The sequence below is a fragment of the Zingiber officinale genome, chromosome 8B (genome assembly GCF_018446385.1).
Source record: "Zingiber officinale cultivar Zhangliang chromosome 8B, Zo_v1.1, whole genome shotgun sequence".
Lineage (NCBI taxonomy): Eukaryota > Viridiplantae > Streptophyta > Magnoliopsida > Zingiberales > Zingiberaceae > Zingiber > Zingiber officinale.
Genome location: NC_056001.1, coordinates 62,626,119 through 62,646,617, shown reverse-complemented (window position 1 = coordinate 62,646,617; position 20,499 = coordinate 62,626,119). Strand labels below are relative to the sequence as shown.

General features: G+C 41.9%; 1 protein-coding gene across 3 annotated transcripts; it reads right to left on the bottom strand.

Moving 5' to 3' along the window:
• Positions 1 to 16,069: 16,069 nt before the first annotated feature.
• On the bottom strand, positions 16,070 to 19,505 carry LOC122014942 (potassium channel KAT3-like). Of its 3 annotated transcripts, none has more exons than XM_042571494.1 (11): positions 18,920 to 19,503; positions 18,622 to 18,837; positions 18,395 to 18,559; positions 18,252 to 18,309; positions 17,861 to 18,178; positions 17,306 to 17,545; positions 17,107 to 17,205; positions 16,986 to 17,018; positions 16,724 to 16,909; positions 16,421 to 16,640; positions 16,070 to 16,339 (listed from the first exon to the last, which is right to left on the bottom strand). In XM_042571494.1, the coding sequence occupies exons 1-11, from the start codon at positions 19,093 to 19,095 to the stop codon at positions 16,212 to 16,214; spliced, it is 1,839 nt and encodes a 612-aa protein (XP_042427428.1). In that variant the 5' UTR covers positions 19,096 to 19,503; the 3' UTR covers positions 16,070 to 16,211. The 3 variants fall into 3 exon arrangements, with proteins under 3 accessions (XP_042427428.1, XP_042427429.1, XP_042427431.1); XM_042571495.1 differs by having other exon boundaries at positions 18,395 to 18,550; positions 18,920 to 19,502; XM_042571497.1 differs by lacking the exon at positions 16,986 to 17,018 and having other exon boundaries at positions 18,920 to 19,505.
• Between the last annotated feature and the right edge of the window lie 994 nt (positions 19,506 to 20,499).

Here is a 20,499-nt window from a genome sequence, read left to right as displayed (position 1 = left end):
TTCAAGATTTCTGAGTGGAGGTTTGTCTTTTTCCGTTAAATAGTAGTTGAAAGTCCCTCTCGTGGTTGTTGCCACCTTTTAGTATTAGTTGAAAAGTCGTTCCTTTTCTTTTTCTTCCTTGTCTGTTAGTTCAATAGTAGTTTACTGGCCACGCACCATCTAAGCAGAATCTTCCATTCATTCCACCCTCTTTCTACTCTGTTTTTGTTTCACTATAATAAATTCTGAAGAATTTATAAAACTTATGGAAGATCCATCAAAAATTCAACGTGCGATCTCATTACTCATCAAAATTCTGGACCAACCTCATTTTTTTACATCGCTACTAAACTAACAATGAGGAAGAAGACGAAGAAGAGAATTTGATACAAAGAACAAGAAAAAAAATACTAAGAAGACGATCGAGACAGTTAAGTAGCATCAAAAACTAGTTAATCCAATCAGCAGTTGAGGCATCGAGTTGGCTGCGGCGGCGGCGAGGCCAATTTGCCGCTGCAGAAAAGGGCGGCGGACTGAGGCGAGCCGTTGTGGCACCAAGAGGAGTCTGACGGAGGCACGAACCCCCTCGGCAACATTGCGGAGAAAGCCCCGCCGGCATTCTTCCCTCGCCTTCCTTTCCCCCTGACTAACCTGCTCCCGCCCTGGCGGCTGCCGCTCCCTTCGCCGCTATAAATCCAAGGCCGTGGCTTGAAAGCGCGGACGCGACCATGGCGGCCGTCTCTGACGCTTCCTCTCCCGGGTCCGGAGATGGAGAAGGAGTCTGCGAGAGGGAGAGGGGAGGAGAGGAGGAGAAGGAAGAAGAGGAAAGAAGCAAAGAAAGCCATCAGCGAGCGGAGGCTGCTGCATGGGGGAGAGACATTTGGTGGGGTGGTGCAACAAAACAGGGGAGGGAGATAAATAGCAGAGAGGCCGAGCAGTTCAGCACAGTTAGTACTTACCAACCTGAATTGGATCTGAACAACCAATTCAATCCACAAAATTTAAACCTGAAACAACACTTCAAACAATTTTTGTTCTCACAATCATTAAGACCGACCAGCTTTCCAGTACAAACAGAGAATTATAAAGGTTTAATAATGTTAATGACAGTAACTAGTAGATGAGTTTGGACCCACGGCGCCGTTTCTCTTATCATTTTGCCTCTTCTTCTTCTTCTTCTTACTGAATTCGATCGTAGTTTGAATGAGGTGAGATGATTAATTGGGTTTTAAAGTTGCATTTAAATTGGTATTTAATGCTTCGTTCAAGGAACAGAAGCGTGATCTCACCGGCGCTAAGTTCTTTGAGCCTTGATCAAACATTCAAGAAGCATTAAGTTGCCATTGATTTGTCTTAATGATGTCTGCCATTAATGTTTCTTTAATACTCTGCAAAATCAGTCAACATTCTTTAGTTTAATGTTTTCTATTGCTGAAGAACTTAAAAGGTTTAGGCTGGAGAGATTTGATAGAGTGGGAGAGTACCAAATGCACAATGTGTGCCTGCTTCCTTCGAGCAGGCAACTGTTGCCACCGGACTCAAGAGGGCGAGTTCGAAGACTAATCACTTTTCGATATAATTTGTTGAATTGCGAATCAAAGGCCAAACCGAGTTAATTGTTTTAGGCTATCTCTGCTTGAATTCAATAGGGGACAATGAAAGATAAGGAACGCCTTTTCTTGTTTACTTGGATGGGATCGCAAGGAAAGAAATAGTGCTCATTATTTATTATGGTTTAATAGGGACTTAAATTTTCATGTCCTATTCCATGTAATCTGGGTATAAATAATAATAATTGAACCAAAACAATTTACCCATGCCCTAATTTTCTTTGTTTTCCCCCGAAATATGCTTGCCCAATTTGAGTTTCCTTTCCATCCTCAATCCCTTGAGGAGTTTCCATCTAAACTAGAGCTTAGTGTAACTTTTAATAACACTACAAAAAAATTCAGATTTATCGACGGGAATACAGATGGAATCAAGTTTTCGTACTGACGGGATTAATTTCCATCGGTAATTCTGACTATAACCCTAGTTTTCTTCATGTTTTTTCTCATGCGCGGCGGCTGCTACTTTTCTTCACGTTTTCCCCGATCACCGATAAGTCCTCTCTCTCGCCTTTCTCTCCCTCTTTCCGACGCAGGCGGCCCCTTCGCCGGCCGCTAGCAGGCTGCTGGCCATTTCGCTGGCCGCCAACAGGCTGCTGGCAATTGTGGCGACCGTGAGCAGGTTGCTAGCGGTTGTTGCGGCCGTGAGTAGGCTGTAATGGACGTGAGCAGCAGTTCTTGCTTTGGACTTATCATTTTTTGTGATAAATTTGAACTAAATTATTTTTATTTTGTTAACAGATAGCATTTGCTACTCTTCTCCGGTTGAGTTACACATCTTTAGGTATAATTTAGTAAATTATACTTTATGTTATTTAACATGTTTCAATTAAGATATATGTTAATTTAGTATGTTAATCTATAACATAATATAGTCCTTTTGTTTATTTTGTGTTAGTATGCTAATCTAAGCTAATTTTTAATTCTCAATTTATTAGTTTTAGGTGAGAATGTCTATAAACAAAGCTTGGATGTACAATCGATTAGAAAATGGATTTATTATGGATGATTTTATTACTGAATGATCCGGCGGTTAGAACAGGGGGCCCCCATTCTGAGGGGTCAATGCCACGCGGGAGTCAAAAGGTCAGGTGGCCGATCGGAGAAGGAGGGGTCGACCTCCTGGTCGGCCGACCGGTGAATAGCCGATGGTAAAAGTCGCCCCGACAGAAGTCAGGGTTCCGATGCTCAATTGAACAGTAGCAAAGAGTCGAGCGGAAGGCCTAAGAGAAGGTGACATACTGCTAAACAGTCCCTACATAGCACCCTACCGAAAATATCCCCAGCATATCGATGCCAACGTCAGGCCGGACGGGATGTGAGTGTCGTCCGGCCAGCGCTTAAGATGAGGGCTGGCCGGACGGACTCCCCGTCCAGCCGCCTTGCCGGACGCCCTGGCCTGTGATCGGTAGAGAGGGACAAGAACATCTTATGACAGCTGTCAAGTCCTATGGCTAGGCCATACTCCAAGTCTGACAACGAGGTGTTCTGTTGTCCCATCGAAGACATGCTTAGACTGTAGCAGTATGGCGTCAGGTAAGCTTTCTGACAGACACATACCGAGGTATGGGCTGCGGACACGTATGCGCCTCGGTGGACGTGCAGGAGCTCTTTCACCGCTCTATATAAAGAGCCTCATACTTCGCCGGAGGTACGCGTGGAACAACTTTGGAGCCACTCTTTTCTATTGCTTGCTTGCCTGACTTGAGCGTCGGAGGGTCACCGCCGGGAACCCCTTCCCGGCTCGACTTCTGTGCAGGTTCGCCGGAGGTTCGTGCAACCAATCCAAGACCCACGTCAGCAGCCGGGGAGCGTCACGTGCCCAGCGTCCGTTGATTTAGCCTTCGGACAGGATCAAATTGGCGCCGTCTGTGGGAACGCTCCTGCATCCGATCAGAAGCAATGGACGAGGCTGGACGACCGCCCACGGTGATGCTCTCCACGAAGGAACTCGATGCTCTAATCAAGGCAAGAGCAGCTAAGCTCGTGGAGCAACAGAGAGAGAATGCGCAAGCCGAGCGGCTGAAGCAACAAACAACGTCAGCATCAGGTGGCCGAGCGGAGGCAATTATCCCCGAGCGGAGGCAATGATCCCTGAGCGGACGCCTCCCCCAAGACAATGATCCAACCGGCATTCAAGGGGGAGCACCGCCGAGCGGATGAAGATGGATTGGGACTTGGATCAACCATGAAGCGCAAATCATCTTCAGCCGTACCGAGCTGGGTGAGAGGTGCGCTGATGTAATTTTATATATGTTTTGGTCGCCTATGTCCTTGTAATGCAGGAAGCAGAAATAATTAAAGGATGGCAAATAGCTTCGCCGAACGGCAGTGTCAAAATTAGCCTTAATGGCCGTCGAGCTCCGACGTTAAATATCAAGAGACGAGCCGGCGTCTATAAACGTCCGAGCGGAAGACCGTCAAGCTCCGACGTTAAAAATCGAGAGACGAGCCGGCGTCTATAAACGTCCGAGCGGAAGACCGTCGAGCTCCGACGTTAAAAATCGAGAGACGAGCCGGCGTCTATAAACCCTCCGAGCGGAAGGCCGTCGAGCTCCGACGTTAAAAATCGAGAGACGAGCCGGCGTCTATAAACGTCCGAGCGGAAGACCGTCGAGCTCCAACGTTAAAAATCGAGAGACGAGCCGGCGTCTATAAACCCTCCGAAGGCCGACCGGAGCTCCGACGTTAAAATCGAGACGAGCCGGCGTCTATAAGCGTCCGGCGGAAGACCGCCGAGCTCGACGTTAAAAATCGAGGGCCGGCGTCTATAAACCCTCGAGCGGAAGGCCGTCGAGCTCCGACGTTAAAATCGAGACAAGCCGGCGTCTATAAGCGTCCGAGCGGAAGACCGTCGAAATCCAACGTTAAAAGCGAGCGTCTATAAACCCTCCGAGCGGAAGACCGTCGAGCTCCGACGTTAAAAATCGAGATACGAGCCTGCGTCTATAAACGTCCGAGCGGAAGACCGTCGAGCTTCGACGTTAAAAATTGAGAGACGAGCCGGCGTCTATAAACCCTCCGAGCGGAATACCGTCGAGCTCCGACGTTAAAAATCGAGAGACGAGCCGGCGTCTATAAACCATCTGAGCGGATAGCCATCCACGTGATACATTCCAGGGGTAAGAGCCGACCGACAACGGAGCCTGTTCTTTAAGGCCAACATACGGCCGAGCGGCTCGCTTAGCAAAAATATATGGAAAACCCCTTTGAGGTAAGGTGCAAAGTAAAAGATGGTTAATAAGAATTAAAGATGTGAGCACGTGAACGAATGACGTTCGCGCGCCGAGCGGCCATGCAGGCGCATGGCGAAGGACGTTTTTTTGAAGACAATCGGCTTGAGATCATATAAGAGTATAGAGCCGAGCGGAGGAGTTTTAAAGAACACTTTAACCATGACGAAAGAAAAATTGCTTGCCAAAACAAAAGTTGCAAGAACAGAAAGATGATCTATTTACGCCAAACGCTGAGCAAACAAAAGAAGTTACAGCAAAAATAAGTTTTGCCGAACGGCGAGGATACAAAAAAGTTGATAAAAAAACACTCCTCACGCGTCAAAATCAAAAAGAGCATCAGGAATGGTGCCCATCACGGTAGCCAGATCCTCTGGGGAGATGGTCAGCTCGGCGGGAAGGTGGCCTTTAGTCTTCAAGTAATCCACCGCCGCCTTAATCGCCTCTTCGAAAGTGAGGGAAATCTTGTCGGTGAATTTCTCTTCGAAGTCGTCCTAGCGGACAAATGCCTTCCTCACTTCGTCAGAGCGAGCCGACTCCCCCTCCTGATACTCTTTGAGCGCGGCTCGGGAAGCATCGTTGGCGGCATGGAGATCCTTCAAGTCTCCTTCAAATTTAAGCAGATCGGCCGAGCGGCTCTCCTTCTCGGTGGCCAGAAGGGCATCCAGATCCTTGATGCGTTGCTCTAGCCCTCTGATCTCTACCTTCATTAGGTCCATGTCATCGATGGCCTTGCGCTTCCGAGTGGTCGCCGTCTTGATCTCTTTGTCCCGTTGTTTGACCACAGCTTCAAGACGAGCGACCTCGCTCGCCAGATCGGAAGCGCGTCTCCGTTCGGCTTCCAAAAGATTTTTGCTCTTCTCCAAAGCAGCCGTGGATTGCCCTTGGTTTGCCTCCGAAAGTTTAAGTTTTTTCATTTCTTCCTCCAGCTCAGCCAGTCGATTGCTGACTGCGATCTGCTCTACCCAACTCTGCGAATAAAGGTAGTTAAGTTAAAAACTAAAGTAAAAAATATCAGTAAAGCAGAAAGGCATACCCCGGTCGCCTGCTGCAGGTTACTGTCCCCTAGCTGACTGGGGGACATGAGCGCGACGCGTACGCGCGCGTCCTACCAAACTTTGGCGAGCGGACCGGTGAGGGTGATCTGCTGTTCGGGAACCGATGGCCGATCGGCGGCCAGTAAGTATTCCTCCGAGGGAAATCTTAGGACAGTTTTAATCACCCTCGGGCCGCTCGAGTCATCTTGAGACGCAGTAGCATGGCCAGAGAACTCGCCGATCGGGACCGGGCGGTCGCCCAGTCGCCTAAGACGACGTAGAGTCTGAGAGGTGGAAGGTTGCGCCTCAGTGATGGTCGGCGGCAAGTCAAGCTGAGTCGGAGTGTGCTCCGAGGAGACCGCCTCAAAAACCACATGAGCATCATCGCTCCGCTCGGAAAGCTGCTCTCCTGGTGGAGGTTGTTGAGCGGCTTGCTCCAGCCGACGGCGTTTACGAGTCACCAAAGGTACCTCGTCAGCCGATCGGCCTTCCTCCTCGGCCCAGGCAGATGTTGTGATATTGGCCGCGGCCTCGTCAGTGGAGACGCGGGCGGCCGAAGCTTCGGGAGCAACTTGATTTCCCTCGCTCCCTGCAGTTGTTGAGCCAGCCAGAACCAAACTCCGTTCGGCTACCTCTTTGTCCTTCACCGCCTCAATATTGGCGGCTTTCAGCTTGAGCTTTTCGGTTGCCTTAGCACGCCACATAACTTCAGCTGCAGAAACAAAGAATAAATCAGTTAGAACAAAAGAAAAAGGGGGGGATAAGAATCGCTTACTCATGCTACAGGGCAGATCGGCTGGGATGAGAGACAAGCCGAATATATACATTACTCCAGGAAGGAGCAACTTGTCGATATTGTAACGTTGGCCGACCAGCTGGTTGGCCGCATGAAGATACGCCGGATGGCTCTTGAATTTGCCAAGACCCGGTTGATTCGGCACCGCCGTCTGCCACTTTGTTCGGAAGGTCGGCCGCTCGGGGAGACGCATAAAAAAGAAATGCTCATTCCAATGCTTATTGGAGCTCGGCATGTTGGTAAATAGAACGAAACCTGACCTAGATTGAAATATGAAGGTCCCCCACTCGGATTGTTTTGGGTAGAAGAAATAGTGGAAGATTTGGGGGTCCAAGGGGATATCGTTCAATTTGAAAAGGACTATCACCCCGCTCAGCAACCTAATCAAGTTCGGGACTAATTGGCCGAGCGGGAGGCGAAAGTGGTTACATATTGTGACGATGAGCGGATGTGGAGGAAAGCGCAGCCCGGCCAAAAATTAATCACGGAAGAAGCAAATGGTGTCGGGCGGCGGATCATTAGGCCGATCGGAAGAAGTGGCTACAACTATTTCGTGGTCGGCCGGAATTTCATACGTCCGAATGAGACGCAATGCGTCTTCTTCATCAAATCGGCTCTCCATAGTCGCATACCAGAGACTAGGAGCGCCGACTGTAGGCGTAGAAGTACTCGCCATGGCCGAAACAGAAGAGATATTGACAGAAAAACTAAAGGAAAATGCCAACAGAATGAAAAAGAAAGTAATACAGGATGTGGGGAGCTGAAAAGGAAGGCTTACAGGTGCTAGAAAGATCGAGGAAAGGAAGAAGATGGCGAGCGCACCAAACAAGCAGGGAATGAGGATCGCCGGAGCAGAGAGAGCAGCGTGAGGGCGAAGCCGATGAAACAAGAAGGCGGCGGAGAGAAGTGGCCGCGAGATTTATAATGTTAGCGTCGAACGGCCGTGGCCGTCCGATTCAGGTCACGAAGAACGAGGTCATCATCCAGCCATTCATTTCAAACGGCTGCTGTCCCATCGGAGGTAACACCACCGCCATACGCTGACAAGAGCAGGGCCACCACGTGTCAGCAGGACACAGGTCACATTTAATGAGCGCACCTTACCGTACGCAGCGCACGTGATTGGCAGTAAGGGAAAGGATTTGATAGGAATTTCAAGGGAATACAAGGCACGAGCAAGACACCGCCGACCGGATGTGCATCTCTATGCCTAGCCGAGCGGACTAGTATAGCGGCCGTTATCCAGTCAGATCGGCAGTCCAGTCAGTCGGACTTCGCCTTCCTCGACTAGACTTGAGGGGGAGGCAAGTGATCCGGCGGTTAGAACAGGGGACCCCCATTCTGAGGGGTCAATGCCACGCGGGAGTCAAAAGGCCAGGTGGCCGATCGGAGAAGGAGGGGCTGACCTCCCGGTCGGCCGACCGATGAATAGCCGATGGTAAAAGTCGCCCCGACAGAAGTCAGGGTTCTGACGCTCAATTGAACAGTAGCAAAGAGCCGAGCGGAAGGCCTAAGAGAAGGTGACATACTGCTAAACAGTCCCTACATAGCACCCTACCGAAAATATCCCCAGCATATCGATGCCAACGTCAGGCCGGACGGGATGTGAGTGTCGTCCGGCCAGCGCTTAAGATGAGGGCTGGCCGGACGGACTCCCCGTCCAGCCGCCTTGCCGGACGCCCTGGCCTGTGATCGGTAGAGAGGGACAAGAACATCTTATGACAGCTGTCAAGTCCTATGGCTAGGCCATACTCCAAGTCTGACAACGAGGTGTTCTGTTGTCCCATCGAAGACATGCTTGGACTGTAGCAGTATGACGTCAGGTAAGCTTTCTGACAGACACATACCGAGGTATGGGCTGCGGACACGTATGCGCCTCGGTGGACGTGCAGGAGCTCTTTCACCGCTCTATATAAAGAGTCTCATACTTCTCCGGAGGTACGCGTGGGACAACTTTGGAGCCACTCTTTTCTGTTGCTGGCTTGCCTGACTTGAGCGTCGGAGGGTCGCCGCCGGGAACCCCTTCCCGGCCTGACTTCTGTGCAAGTTCGCCGGAGGTTCGTGCAATCAATCGAAGACCCACGTCAGCAGCCGGGGAGCGCCACGTGCCCAACGTCCGTTGATTCAGCCTTCGGACAGGATCACTGAAGTTGAAGAGTTTGTAAACTTTTCTAAGAGTCATCTCGAATGTATGAACGGTACTAAGTTACGGTGTCCGTGTAATCATTCGAAATGTAAGAATAGAGCCTACCGTGATGAGGATACCGTGAAAGTACATATATGTAGAAATGGTTTTGTACCAAATTACTACAATTGATACTGTCACAGAAAACCTTATTTGTATGAATCAATTGGACTTTCTGGTGGTTCATCATCTGCTACAACTTTTACTACGCCTAAATTATCAATTATGATATTGGAATGCAATCAATGGTTCACGATGCGATGAATGCTGCAGTTAAAACACTAACACATGAATATCAACAACTATATGAAATGTTAAAGGTTAGTGAAAGCGAAGTATGAGAAGACATTTCCTCTAGTCATTCTCAACTATCAACTACTGCAAGATTATTGAATATGAAAGTAGAATATCATTTTTCAAAAAGATGTTATGATGACATGTCAATTGATGTCAAAATTGCTTCCCACTAATAATATAATGACTGATAGTTTTTACAGTACAAAGAAATTGGTCAGAGGTTTAGGTTAACTTGTAGAGAAGATTGATTGTTGTATAAATAACTGTATGATATTTTGGAATGAAGGCAACGATTTGAGTGAATGCAAATCTGTACACACCCCGTTATAAGCATGGTACTCATATACCAGGATAGAAGAAGAAAAATTTGCTTGGAAAGTGATGTATTATTTTCCGTTAACTGCTAGACTTCAACGTTTGTATGCATCTGCTGCTACAGTTTGCCACATGATGTGACATCATGAGCATGAGCACGATGGAGGTATAATGTGTCATCCTTGTGATTCCCCTGCATGGAAACATCTTGATGATGTATTTCCCTCTTTTGCAATGGAACCACATAATGTAAGATTGAGACTTTCTACAGATAAATTTCATCCATTGGGTCAGTCGGGGCAACAATATTCATCTTGGCCAGTTATATTAACACCGTACAATTTATCACCATGGATGTGCATGAAAGATGAATTTATATTCCTTACAGTACTTATTCCTGGTCCAATCAATCCAAAAAAGAAGATAGATATTTTTTTGCAACCTCTGATTACCGAGTTAAATGAATTATGGAATGTAGGGTCGATGACTTATGATGTTGCAAGTAAAACTAATTTTAGATTGTATGCTGCATTATTATGGACGATCAGTGATTTTTCAGTATATTCAATGTTGTCGGGATGGAGCACGACTGGTAAATTAGCATGCCCACACTATATGACTGAATCTGATGCATTTTCATTACCTTACAATGGGAAGGTATCTTGGTTTAATAATCACCGTAAATTTTTACCACTTGATAACCCCTTCAGGCAAAATAAGAAAAAATTTCTAAAAAATATTGTAGTTAGAAAATATCCACCAGCCCATGCATCAAGTGAAAAATCATTGAGCAAATAGACAGTTATGAATTTCTACCAGTATCTCAATCTGGTTCCGATGAGATGAATAAATATATTGTTAGGATGTGCAGGTGTGGTTGGAAGAAAAGGAGTATTTTTTGGAAGTTACGGTATTAGAAGTATCTACTTATTCGACATAATTTAGATGTCATGCATATTGAGAAAAATTTCTTCGATAGTATCTTTAACACTGTGATGAATGTGCCTGGAAGAACTAAAAATATTACAAAATCACGTGACGAATTAAAAGAACTAGTTAACAGACCAGAGTTGCATCAGAATGAAATAACCAATAGATTTCCAAAGGCTTGTTATACATTGGACAAAGTGTTGGGGTTGCAAGGTTGCAAACATAGTCCCATATTGAAAACACATGGAAAAGATCATGGGTTTATAAGAAAAAGATATCTCCATTGGCATGAGGCCTTTTGGGTAGAGCCCAAGAGCAAAACCATGAGGGCTTAGGCCCAAAGTGGAGAATATCATGTCATTGTGGAGATATCTAAATTCTTTTCGATCCTACAATTGGTATTAGAGCCCGGACTGCCAGAAGGTTTAACCGCTGACTGTGCACAAGAGCTATGGTCTGATTGAACCATGTGAGTACAATATTGACCTTGAACAAAGAAAGTGGGGGCTCCTATGTTTGGATCAAGAGGACCAGACACCAGGCAGGAAGTCCTAGTAGGTCGGGTGGACCGAGGGGCAGGAAGTCCTAGTTGCGGCTAGGCAAGGAAGTCCTAGTAGGTCGGGTAGACCGAGGGGCAGGAAGTCCTAGTAGGTCGAGTAGACCGAGGGGCAGGAAGACCTAGTGGGTCGAGGATCGGACGTGGGAAGCCCATGGTCCTTTGTTTGAGGGGGGGATTGTTGGGGTTGCAAGGTTGCAAACATAGTCCCATATTGAAAACACATGGAAAAGATCATGGGTTTATAAGAAAAAGATATCTCCATTGGCATGAGGCCTTTTGGGTAGAGCCCAAGAGCAAAACCATGAGGGCTTAGGCCCAAAGTGGACAATATCATGTCATTGTGGAGATATCTAAATTCTTTTCGATCCTACACAAAGATGGTAAGCAAGTTTTATATACTTGGTTGAAAGAAATTAAATTTCTAGATGGGTATGCCTCGAATATGCCTCGATGTATGGATATGAATAGATTAAAGATGTTTGGAATGAAAAGACATGACTGTCGTGTATTCATGCAAAGACTTATTTCAATAGCTTTTCATGACTTACTTCCTCAAAATGTTTGACAAGCACTCATTGAATTGAGTATATTTTTTAGAGATTTGACAACGAAGTGTATTATATGGATGATATGCTTCGGCTAGAAATATATATTCCTCTCATATTATGTAAGCTGGAGCACATTTTTCCACCTAGTTTATTTGATTCAATGGAACATCTACTACTACATTTACCATACGAGGCACAAATAGCAGGTCCTATGTAGTACAGATGGATGTATCCATTTGAACGATTTTTGAGGAAATTAAGAATAATGCTTATCTGGTTGAAGAAGCATCTTCTTTCTGCTCTTATTATTTTACTGATAGTGTGCAAACAAGACATTGCAAGTGTCTTAGAAATTCTGATGATGCTCCTCAATCGATAGACCCATCAATACTTTCTATTTTCAAGTTTCCTGGTAAGCCAATGGGTGCATCGCTTTCTAGATGGTTAATTGAAGAAGAATATCATGCTGCAAGAACATACATACTTTTAAACTGTGAAGAAGTCAAACCATACATAAAAGTAAGTTAACTTATCTAATTAAACATTTATCCTCCGTTTAATTATTTTACTTGATATCCCAATTTTTTATAATTATCTTCGTTCTTAGTTTGTATGAACAACAACTATATCTACAAAATCCATCAATTGGTGCAAGTGAGGTAGCTGCAAAGTTAGAGACCGAATTTGCATTATGGTTTCAAATATATGTAAGTTAGAGAATTTGTGAAATTTTTTAGTTCATGCCTATGAAGAAGTGTCCTAATTTATATGTTAACTATTTTTATAGATGAAAGACCGTAAAATATCAAATGTGAGAGATGATAGGTTAATGAATATTGCATCAGGACCCCTCTGTAAAATAAAGGTATACTCTGGTTACTATGTAAATGACCTTAAATTTTACGTGGCACAACGAGATTCATAAAGATTACCATATAATTCAGGTGTTTGCGTCAAAGGATCTATGAACAACAATAACACTGAGATTGATTACTATGGTAAACTTAAAGAAATCATAGATATTGAATATCCTGCATTACCTATAAAGAGGTGTGTATTGTTCAAATATTCATGGTATGATCCAACCCCAAGAATAGGTATCAGAATACATCCAAATTATAATTTAGTTGTTGTTAATGCAAACAAAAGATTCAACAAGTTTGAACCTTTTATTTTCATGATACAAGCGAGTCAAGTTTTCTATCTTGAATACCCTATGAAGAGAAAAAGATCTAGTGAATGATTGTCTGTTTGTCGAATCAAGCCTCACTCGACCATAGAGATGCCAAACACAATCACTGCTCAAAACTATGATGCATTTCAGAATGATGAAGTAGAGAGACATTCAGTTAATTTATCCAATTTACTTCTCAATTACTTGTAGATGTTAATGTCACTTACGAAGACATAGATGTTGGAGAGATGCCCAACAGTGAGGATGAAGTGGAACTAAGCTCATTTAGCGATGAGGACATAGAAACTATTAATGTTGATTAGTCAGATGTTAATGATGAATAAATATTAACATTATTATTCATTAAGTAAGTAATGTTTTTATATTGTTTTGTATTTATATTATCATGTTTTTAAACCTTATTATGATGTGTTACAATGTTATTTTACATATATCATTATGGTAGAGCAGTAGCCTATAGCTCCCCATGGCGACAAGGTCCTTAGAGTTGTCGGGGACTCGTAAGTATTTTTCTTATTAATAATTCAAGTTTATATATAAACTTTACTTATAATATATTTCTCACAACTTAATAATATTTCATGCAGGTTCACTCCAGATGACCACCAAGTTGCCACATATATCACTGAAAAATTCAAGGAATAAATTTGCCCATCTAGTACTACATGGAGGCATGTAGACCAAGAGATGAAGTTGTTTTTATTATAATGAATTTGTGGTAAGTAATTTTAATATATTTGTTATTCTATAATATAGTTATCATTTAACTAAATATTTAACTTATAATTGTAGAAAAGATATACATGGGAGGACGGACACGAAGAAGAATTTAAAGCTACATGGAATATTTATTGTGCCAAAATATACAGAGATTATATGTATTATATGAGAAAGAAGGACATTAGGCCTGTGTATGTATCAGAGGCGATATGGAGTACTTGGACGACCACCTGGGCTGCAAAAAGGTGGCAAGCAAATGCTGAAAAGGCAAAAGTAAATAGAAATACAGAGCCAGGTGGCCCGAGCATCGAAACCGCTCGGCATACATCAGGATCCAGATCTATTATTGAGCATACCATATATTTAGAGAGTATAATTTAAAGTTATACTTTATAAGAAATTTTATATTTATTACCAAACTTATATAATTTTATCCCAAATTATTTTGTATGTAGGAACGTGAGCTTGCTCGACATCCCACATGTATGGAGGTCTTTCTCAAGACCCACAAGAAGAAGGATGGATCATTTGTTGATTCTTGATCTCAGACTCTACATGTAAGATTATTAACTTTATTATATTTGTTATTTCTATCTTGATTAGTATTTAGTATTACTGACAAAATTAGATATTGTATTTTTCCATACAACACCAAATGACAAAGAGAGTAGACATCTCAACCATCAATAGAGGGAGGAAAGCTACAGTCTCTATCCACCAACACTTTAAATGAGATTTATTATGATATTGTCGGTGGAAGGATAAAAAACTCCACCCTCTATGGCCTTGGCTCTCAGGCTAAAGTTACATTTGATTGTTTAAGGAATTCGGTGGGTCGTGTTAGTTCCTCTTTTTCTAGTAGGATGCAACCTTTAAGACGTGAAAATCAAGAACTGCGTACTCAACTGAAATCAATGGATCAGAGGATGACCGACATAGATCAATGGAGGGCTGATGAGGAGAAAAAGAGAGTCAAGCGTGATGAGAGTGATGAAGCTCTCATGGCCCAAATACGAGCGATCGTGGCTAAATTCACTCACGCATCACATGATTTTGAGTTACAATAGACTCAAGATCCATCAAACGATGATAAGTAGCTTTCTCGGAGGTTTGTTCTACTACACTTTAGTTTTTATTTATCATATATACTCCGTGGTAATATATTTATTCTATTTTAATATTATAATATACTCATTTCTAAATATTTTAATACTATATGTTTTAGGAGTCACATTTGGTCCTATTTACATATTGGCTCTTCATGTCATCATATATATACTCATTTTTGTTCATGTATCATTTCATATAAAATTCATTATATATATATGCAAAATGTTTATTTATACATGAACATGATCATTTTGTATTTGACTTTTTACAAGATTTTCTTTATTATTTAGTGTTCTTGTATTTTTTTTGGAGTACTTTCTGTTGTGATATGTATTCTGTAAACTTGAATTTATATATGGATATTTGCATATGTATTCTACAAATTTGTTTAATTTTATTTCTTTTAGATAATTATAATTGTTTCTATTAGTATGAATGTTAGTTTATTTGCGCTTATATGGATTATATGAAAAGAAGAATGAATCGCTAAAATGTATGGAATGTATTTTTTGTGTGGATTTTATAAGTGTAATTATTTGTGTATGATTGTTATATGATGTATGTGTGTGGATTATAATTGATTTGTTTGTATGTGGATTGTATTATATCATCGTTTGTGATGGTTTTTGTATATTTAAAAAATGTATATAGAGAAGAGTGTGTAAACAAAGAAAATCTGGTGATTTTTTTTTATTTCCGACGGAAACAAGTTTTCCGTCGATAAGTATCGCAAATAATTACCGACGGAACCACTATATTCCGTCAGTATTTCGATAGATTACCGACGGAAAATACCGACGGAAAACTAGTTTCCGTCGGTAATTACCAACGGAAGACTTGATTCCGTCGGTAATTACTGACAGAATAATGGTTTCCGTCAGTATTTACCGTCGGAAAACTAGTTTCCGTCGGTAAAATCGCATAATTTAAGTTTTGTCTACCGACAAAAACACATTTTCCGTCAGAAGACACCCGAATGCTGGTACAGTGTTTCCGGCAACATTAATGACGGAATTATAATTTCATCGTTAAAATATTAACGACGGAATTCCTTAATCCGTCGGAAAACACATTCCGACGGATATTATACTGACGACTAATTTTCAGTCGGAATTCCGTCGGTATATCATGTACCGACGGAATTCCGACGGATATTTCTATCAATAAACTTGATTTTTGTTTGTAGTGCAATTTGCCAAATTAGACTTTAATGACCATCATTCAACACATTAATAAGATCCAAAAACACTTCTAGTTTATTTTTTTAGTTGGCATCAGGTATTCAGTATAGGGGTGACCAATTCGACTCCACGAAAGTTTTCCATTGGGTGAAAAAAAAACACTTCTAGTTACCTCACTTGAGTTTAAAGGCAATGTTTTTAAATCTCTTTTACTTTGTTTTGAAGTCAATTCCATTTTGGGGTTTGAAGTCCACATGAAACTCCAATTTCATTCCCTAAACCCCTTGTCCATAACCTTAAATTGGAATTATAAAACATTCTATTTGCTTCATCCCTTACTGAAACTAGTTCTTTCGAAGCTAAATTAGCTTGTTTACTTAAATTTCTCATTCTAATTCTGAATAATTGATTTTCTACTAAACTACACATTGTTGTTAGTGATACAGTTGGTGACAGTGTAGTTGAGAACTGTGGTATATATTTTCTGTGAGGAAGCAGGTATCTTCACCTTGCCTATTATCAAACACATTCATCTTCCTCCTCTGCGAGAAACAAATGATCTCCATCTCGAATAACTCTAATGTCGTCGACTTCTGCATTGTCTCGATTGAGTACCTTTATTGGATGATGGCCAGTGAACTTTTCACCTGCACATAGTCTCAATAGTTGATCAATATGGTGCACTGAATTCTTTCTTTAAATTTTAACTGTTGAAAAGTAAAACTTACTAGCAATTTGGAAGAGGTTCTCCAAAGAATCAGGCAGGTTTATGAGTTTCCCTATGTCTTCTTTTGAACTTCTTATCTTTCTCGAAAGCCTACGGAGGACAACTCTTCTTCTAGGCATCTCCATGTTACTACTCTCCTTACTAGGAACAAGGCTCTGGTTTTCGCTATACGAACCATGTTCCTCCTCAACTCCAGCAGCTAATCCTTGTAGTTTTAGTTTCTGTAAAATGAAATTAAGGACAAGGTGTCAGAAATGCAGTCTACTAGATGTATCTATTAGGGAGGCTAACTCAATCTATATACCTCTAAAAGATTCTTCATAACTATGTTCGCATCGTCTACATTCTCCTTGATCATGCTCATAACTATGGTGCTACTCAGCCTTAATATTTGTGATAATTCGATGGTTCGAGCAGTAAATGTCTGCGGGCTACAACACAGGACCCCAATCTCCCCAAATACTTCTCCTGGTCCTAGCCTTCCATAAACCTGTTCGAATAAAAACACACATTTAGAGACAAACTTCAGTATGAAACTTATCACACAAATAATAAAATTAACATACTTGTTCAGTTCCATTAATGTCTGATCTCAAGTCCTGCCATTAAGTTAAGCAAGTAACTGTGATCAGCTAGCTATACAGGAACCTCATTTTTAACAAACGAAAACGATTGTTTATTACTTACCACTGCTCCTGTTACTACTATGTATAGATCTGTTGGTGCCTCATTTTGTAGTATCACATCTTCCCCTGGCAGGAAATACTCGGCCTGAGTCTCTACTACCTACTTATCGCAAGAAAGTGATACAAAAATGTTAACTGTTATTGAGGTTTGGAGACTACAATCAAGAAGTTGCGAGTTTATATATTTCGATGATATCTACCAGTTGATTAAGGGATTTGAAGGAAACTCCACAGAAAAGGTAGGCTTGCCGTAGAATTGGAAAGAAGAGGTTGTATGCTATGCTCGAACGGATACCCTTGGGGAGATCATTCAAGGTCTCTTGCTGCTTTAGCCCTTCTGTTTTGAATCTTAGACATATGTGAGACAACATTTGATCCTTGATCCGCTTCGGAAGCTGATTCCTTGCTGCAAATTCTGTGGCTGCCTCAATTGTGTCCCTCTGTCGCATCAAATCATTGTCAAAAGAAGAATATGGAATTCAAATGGTTACTTTCCAAGATAGTTAAGGCATTCAGCCTCGAAGATGATTTTGTATTAGCCTAAGCAATATAGATCAGCAACTAAACACGGTAACGAGTAGTATGTTTTCTAGGATAGCAGTACGATAACAATTCAAATCTAATTGTAACTTCTTTACTTCCTAGACCTCAGCTGTGTCAACTAGACTCATTTGCTAAGCATACAAAATCAACCAGACAGTTTATAAGATGGATTATAATGATTTCTGATAGTCGGAAACAGGAAGAACACATACAAAGTGTTGCGTGCGGCTGGTTCCATGAACAACAAGGTTTGTCATATTTCCGATAAGATAAGCTGTGAGCCCCAAATTAAACAACATGTAGAAGATGCCAAATAGCATTTCTCTTGTGTTTTCAGCATGCAGGTCCCCATAACCAGTTGTTGTCAGTGTTGTAATGGACCAGTAAATTGCGGTCACATATCTGACCCATAGACTTGACGATCGAAAGTTTGGCATGGCGGCACCTATCCATGTCCTCCTCGGGTCGGGGTATCGGTCGGCAATGAGATAATTGAAGCATCCAGCACAATGCACAGCAAAGAGAGTTACCTGAAGACAACAACGATTGTGAGTACATAATTTGTTTGGACACAAAAAAGTGGAGGATAGCTCGAAAGCTTACTAACACAAGCTTTGTGCATCGAGTCAAGAAATAGTTGAACCTGATGTCCTTCTCGAGCCTATCGAAAGAAAATGGCACATGATGTTAAACCATTTTCACTCTCGATCTGACTTTGAACACACTGTAATTTTTAGGATGCAGACCTTGAGAAGAGTGAACTAACTCGCCGCAGCCGCCATAGTCTCAACATGTTCAGTATCTTGAAACCGAGATCATTGCCATTGCCTCTAAACAGAAGGCTGATTGCCTCAAACGGAGCAGTCGATAAGACATCAAAGACGAACCAGGAGGACAGATATCTGTATGATCTGGCTACATGATAAATAAATGAATCTTGAATCTTAGGACAAAGAATCATGCACACACAAACCTGACTGCGATTCTCTTTGGATCATCAATCAAGACATATGATTTTCGATCGAGGCAAGCAACAAAAAAGGTAAGCACTATATCAATTGCGAAAAAACTGTTGAGAATGTTCTCAATCCATAAAAGCTTTGCCGGGAGATATCTCAGGAAAGCTAATTCAAATGGGCAAATCCAGGCTGAATAAATGACAAGTAGAATCAAGAACATCTGCCATGCTCTGTTAATCAACACAAGATTAAGCAGTTAGTCAGTCAGCAGGTTAATGATGAATACCATCATTCGATTGTTCAGTGCTTCACCTGTAACGAGGATCGAAAGGCGATATCATGAACCTCCTCAGCTTCACTGACTGGTTGATATGTGCCCCCAGAGATGGCAGGAGGCCACTGGAGAAGCTGTAGCCACTGCTTTCCCCATGGAAGCAGCCAACAAGACAAAAGGCCTGAAAACTGGACTTTGCACCCGAGAGGAGCATGCTTTGCTTGCTTTGGTTGGAAAGGGGAAGGTAGGTAGTTGAGTGGAGGAGAGCAGTTATGGCTGGGACTTTATACACAACAGTGACAAAGAAAGGAAAGATACAACATGGATTGTCTGGCTCAAGGACGAATCACATGCTGAGAATGGAGACTTGTCCAGAACTGTATTGATAAATTTCTCAAGATCATAAAGCTTGATGCAGTCCATGGACATGTGTGAAGATTTCTCATGTGTTTTGTCCTGCCTTTCCATATGATGCAGCAACCTTGAGGAGGTGGGAGTTGTGGGGTGTGGGTCATTAATGGAGGCTAACCATCCTCATCCTAGGAGGTTGGGTGGTCCTTCTCCTCGTGAAACTCCAACTGGTTTCTCCTCTCTTGTCGCCCTCTTCATTTATTTCCACCATGGCTTAGTTTAAGCTGAATTCTCCGGTCATTATTTGTTAACTGTGTCTAGTGGCTTTGCACTCTAGTGGCTTCTTTGGATTGGAAAAAGCAAGTAAATCTTTTGTTAATTAGTCATTGTCATATGAGTCAGTTGAGTGAGAGTTTTACAGATGAATTTGTCATAATAAGGGTTGATTTTGGCTTGATAGAACGTCTACTGCAAGTATTTTTTATGACTAATATAAAATTTTCGTAAGACTAAATTATTATCTCAAGATTACTCAGTATAAGTTAAATATATAGTACCAACTAAAAAATTTTCAGTAGAAACAATCAATTTTAATTCATTTAACTTGTTTAAAAATTAGTCATGGCCAGTTATTCAGTCATTCTATATAAGCATTACTCATGCTTTGAATTTGTTCCTAAACAGACGAGAAAAATAACAACCAAGGGCTCATAATTTAGTTTCGATTTTGAATATTGACATTTAACCAGGGCTCATGCCTTTTTTAGGTTCTCTTTTTTCATTTTTAACCAAAAAAAAAAGCAAACCAATATAATTTAAATTTAAATTGAATATTTTATTATTTCCCTTTTCCATTTTGAATAAATATAAGAAATTGTCAAATTCCTTTATTTTTTTCCTTATATTTCATTTCGTCAAAAAATGGAACCACCTCTAGCTATATTTAGACTTATGATTATCCGAAAAGAATATTTATGATTATCTAAAAAAATTTCTGTAGATATTTATAAAAACAACTCTCTAGACGTCTCTCTCTTTCTGTGTAGAATGCTTGGTTTCAACCACAAACTTAGCTACAGTCCAATCCATGTGAATCACCACAAATGTAGCACGATGATTAGTTGTTAGTCAAAATGATGATGACCACTACTTGTCCATCCAATAAGAGAAATCCTAAATTTCATCCAAAAAAAAATAAAATAAAAAATAAAAAAAGAGAAATCCTAAATGTTACCTAACTATAAAAAATGGAATAAAGTGTGGGAAA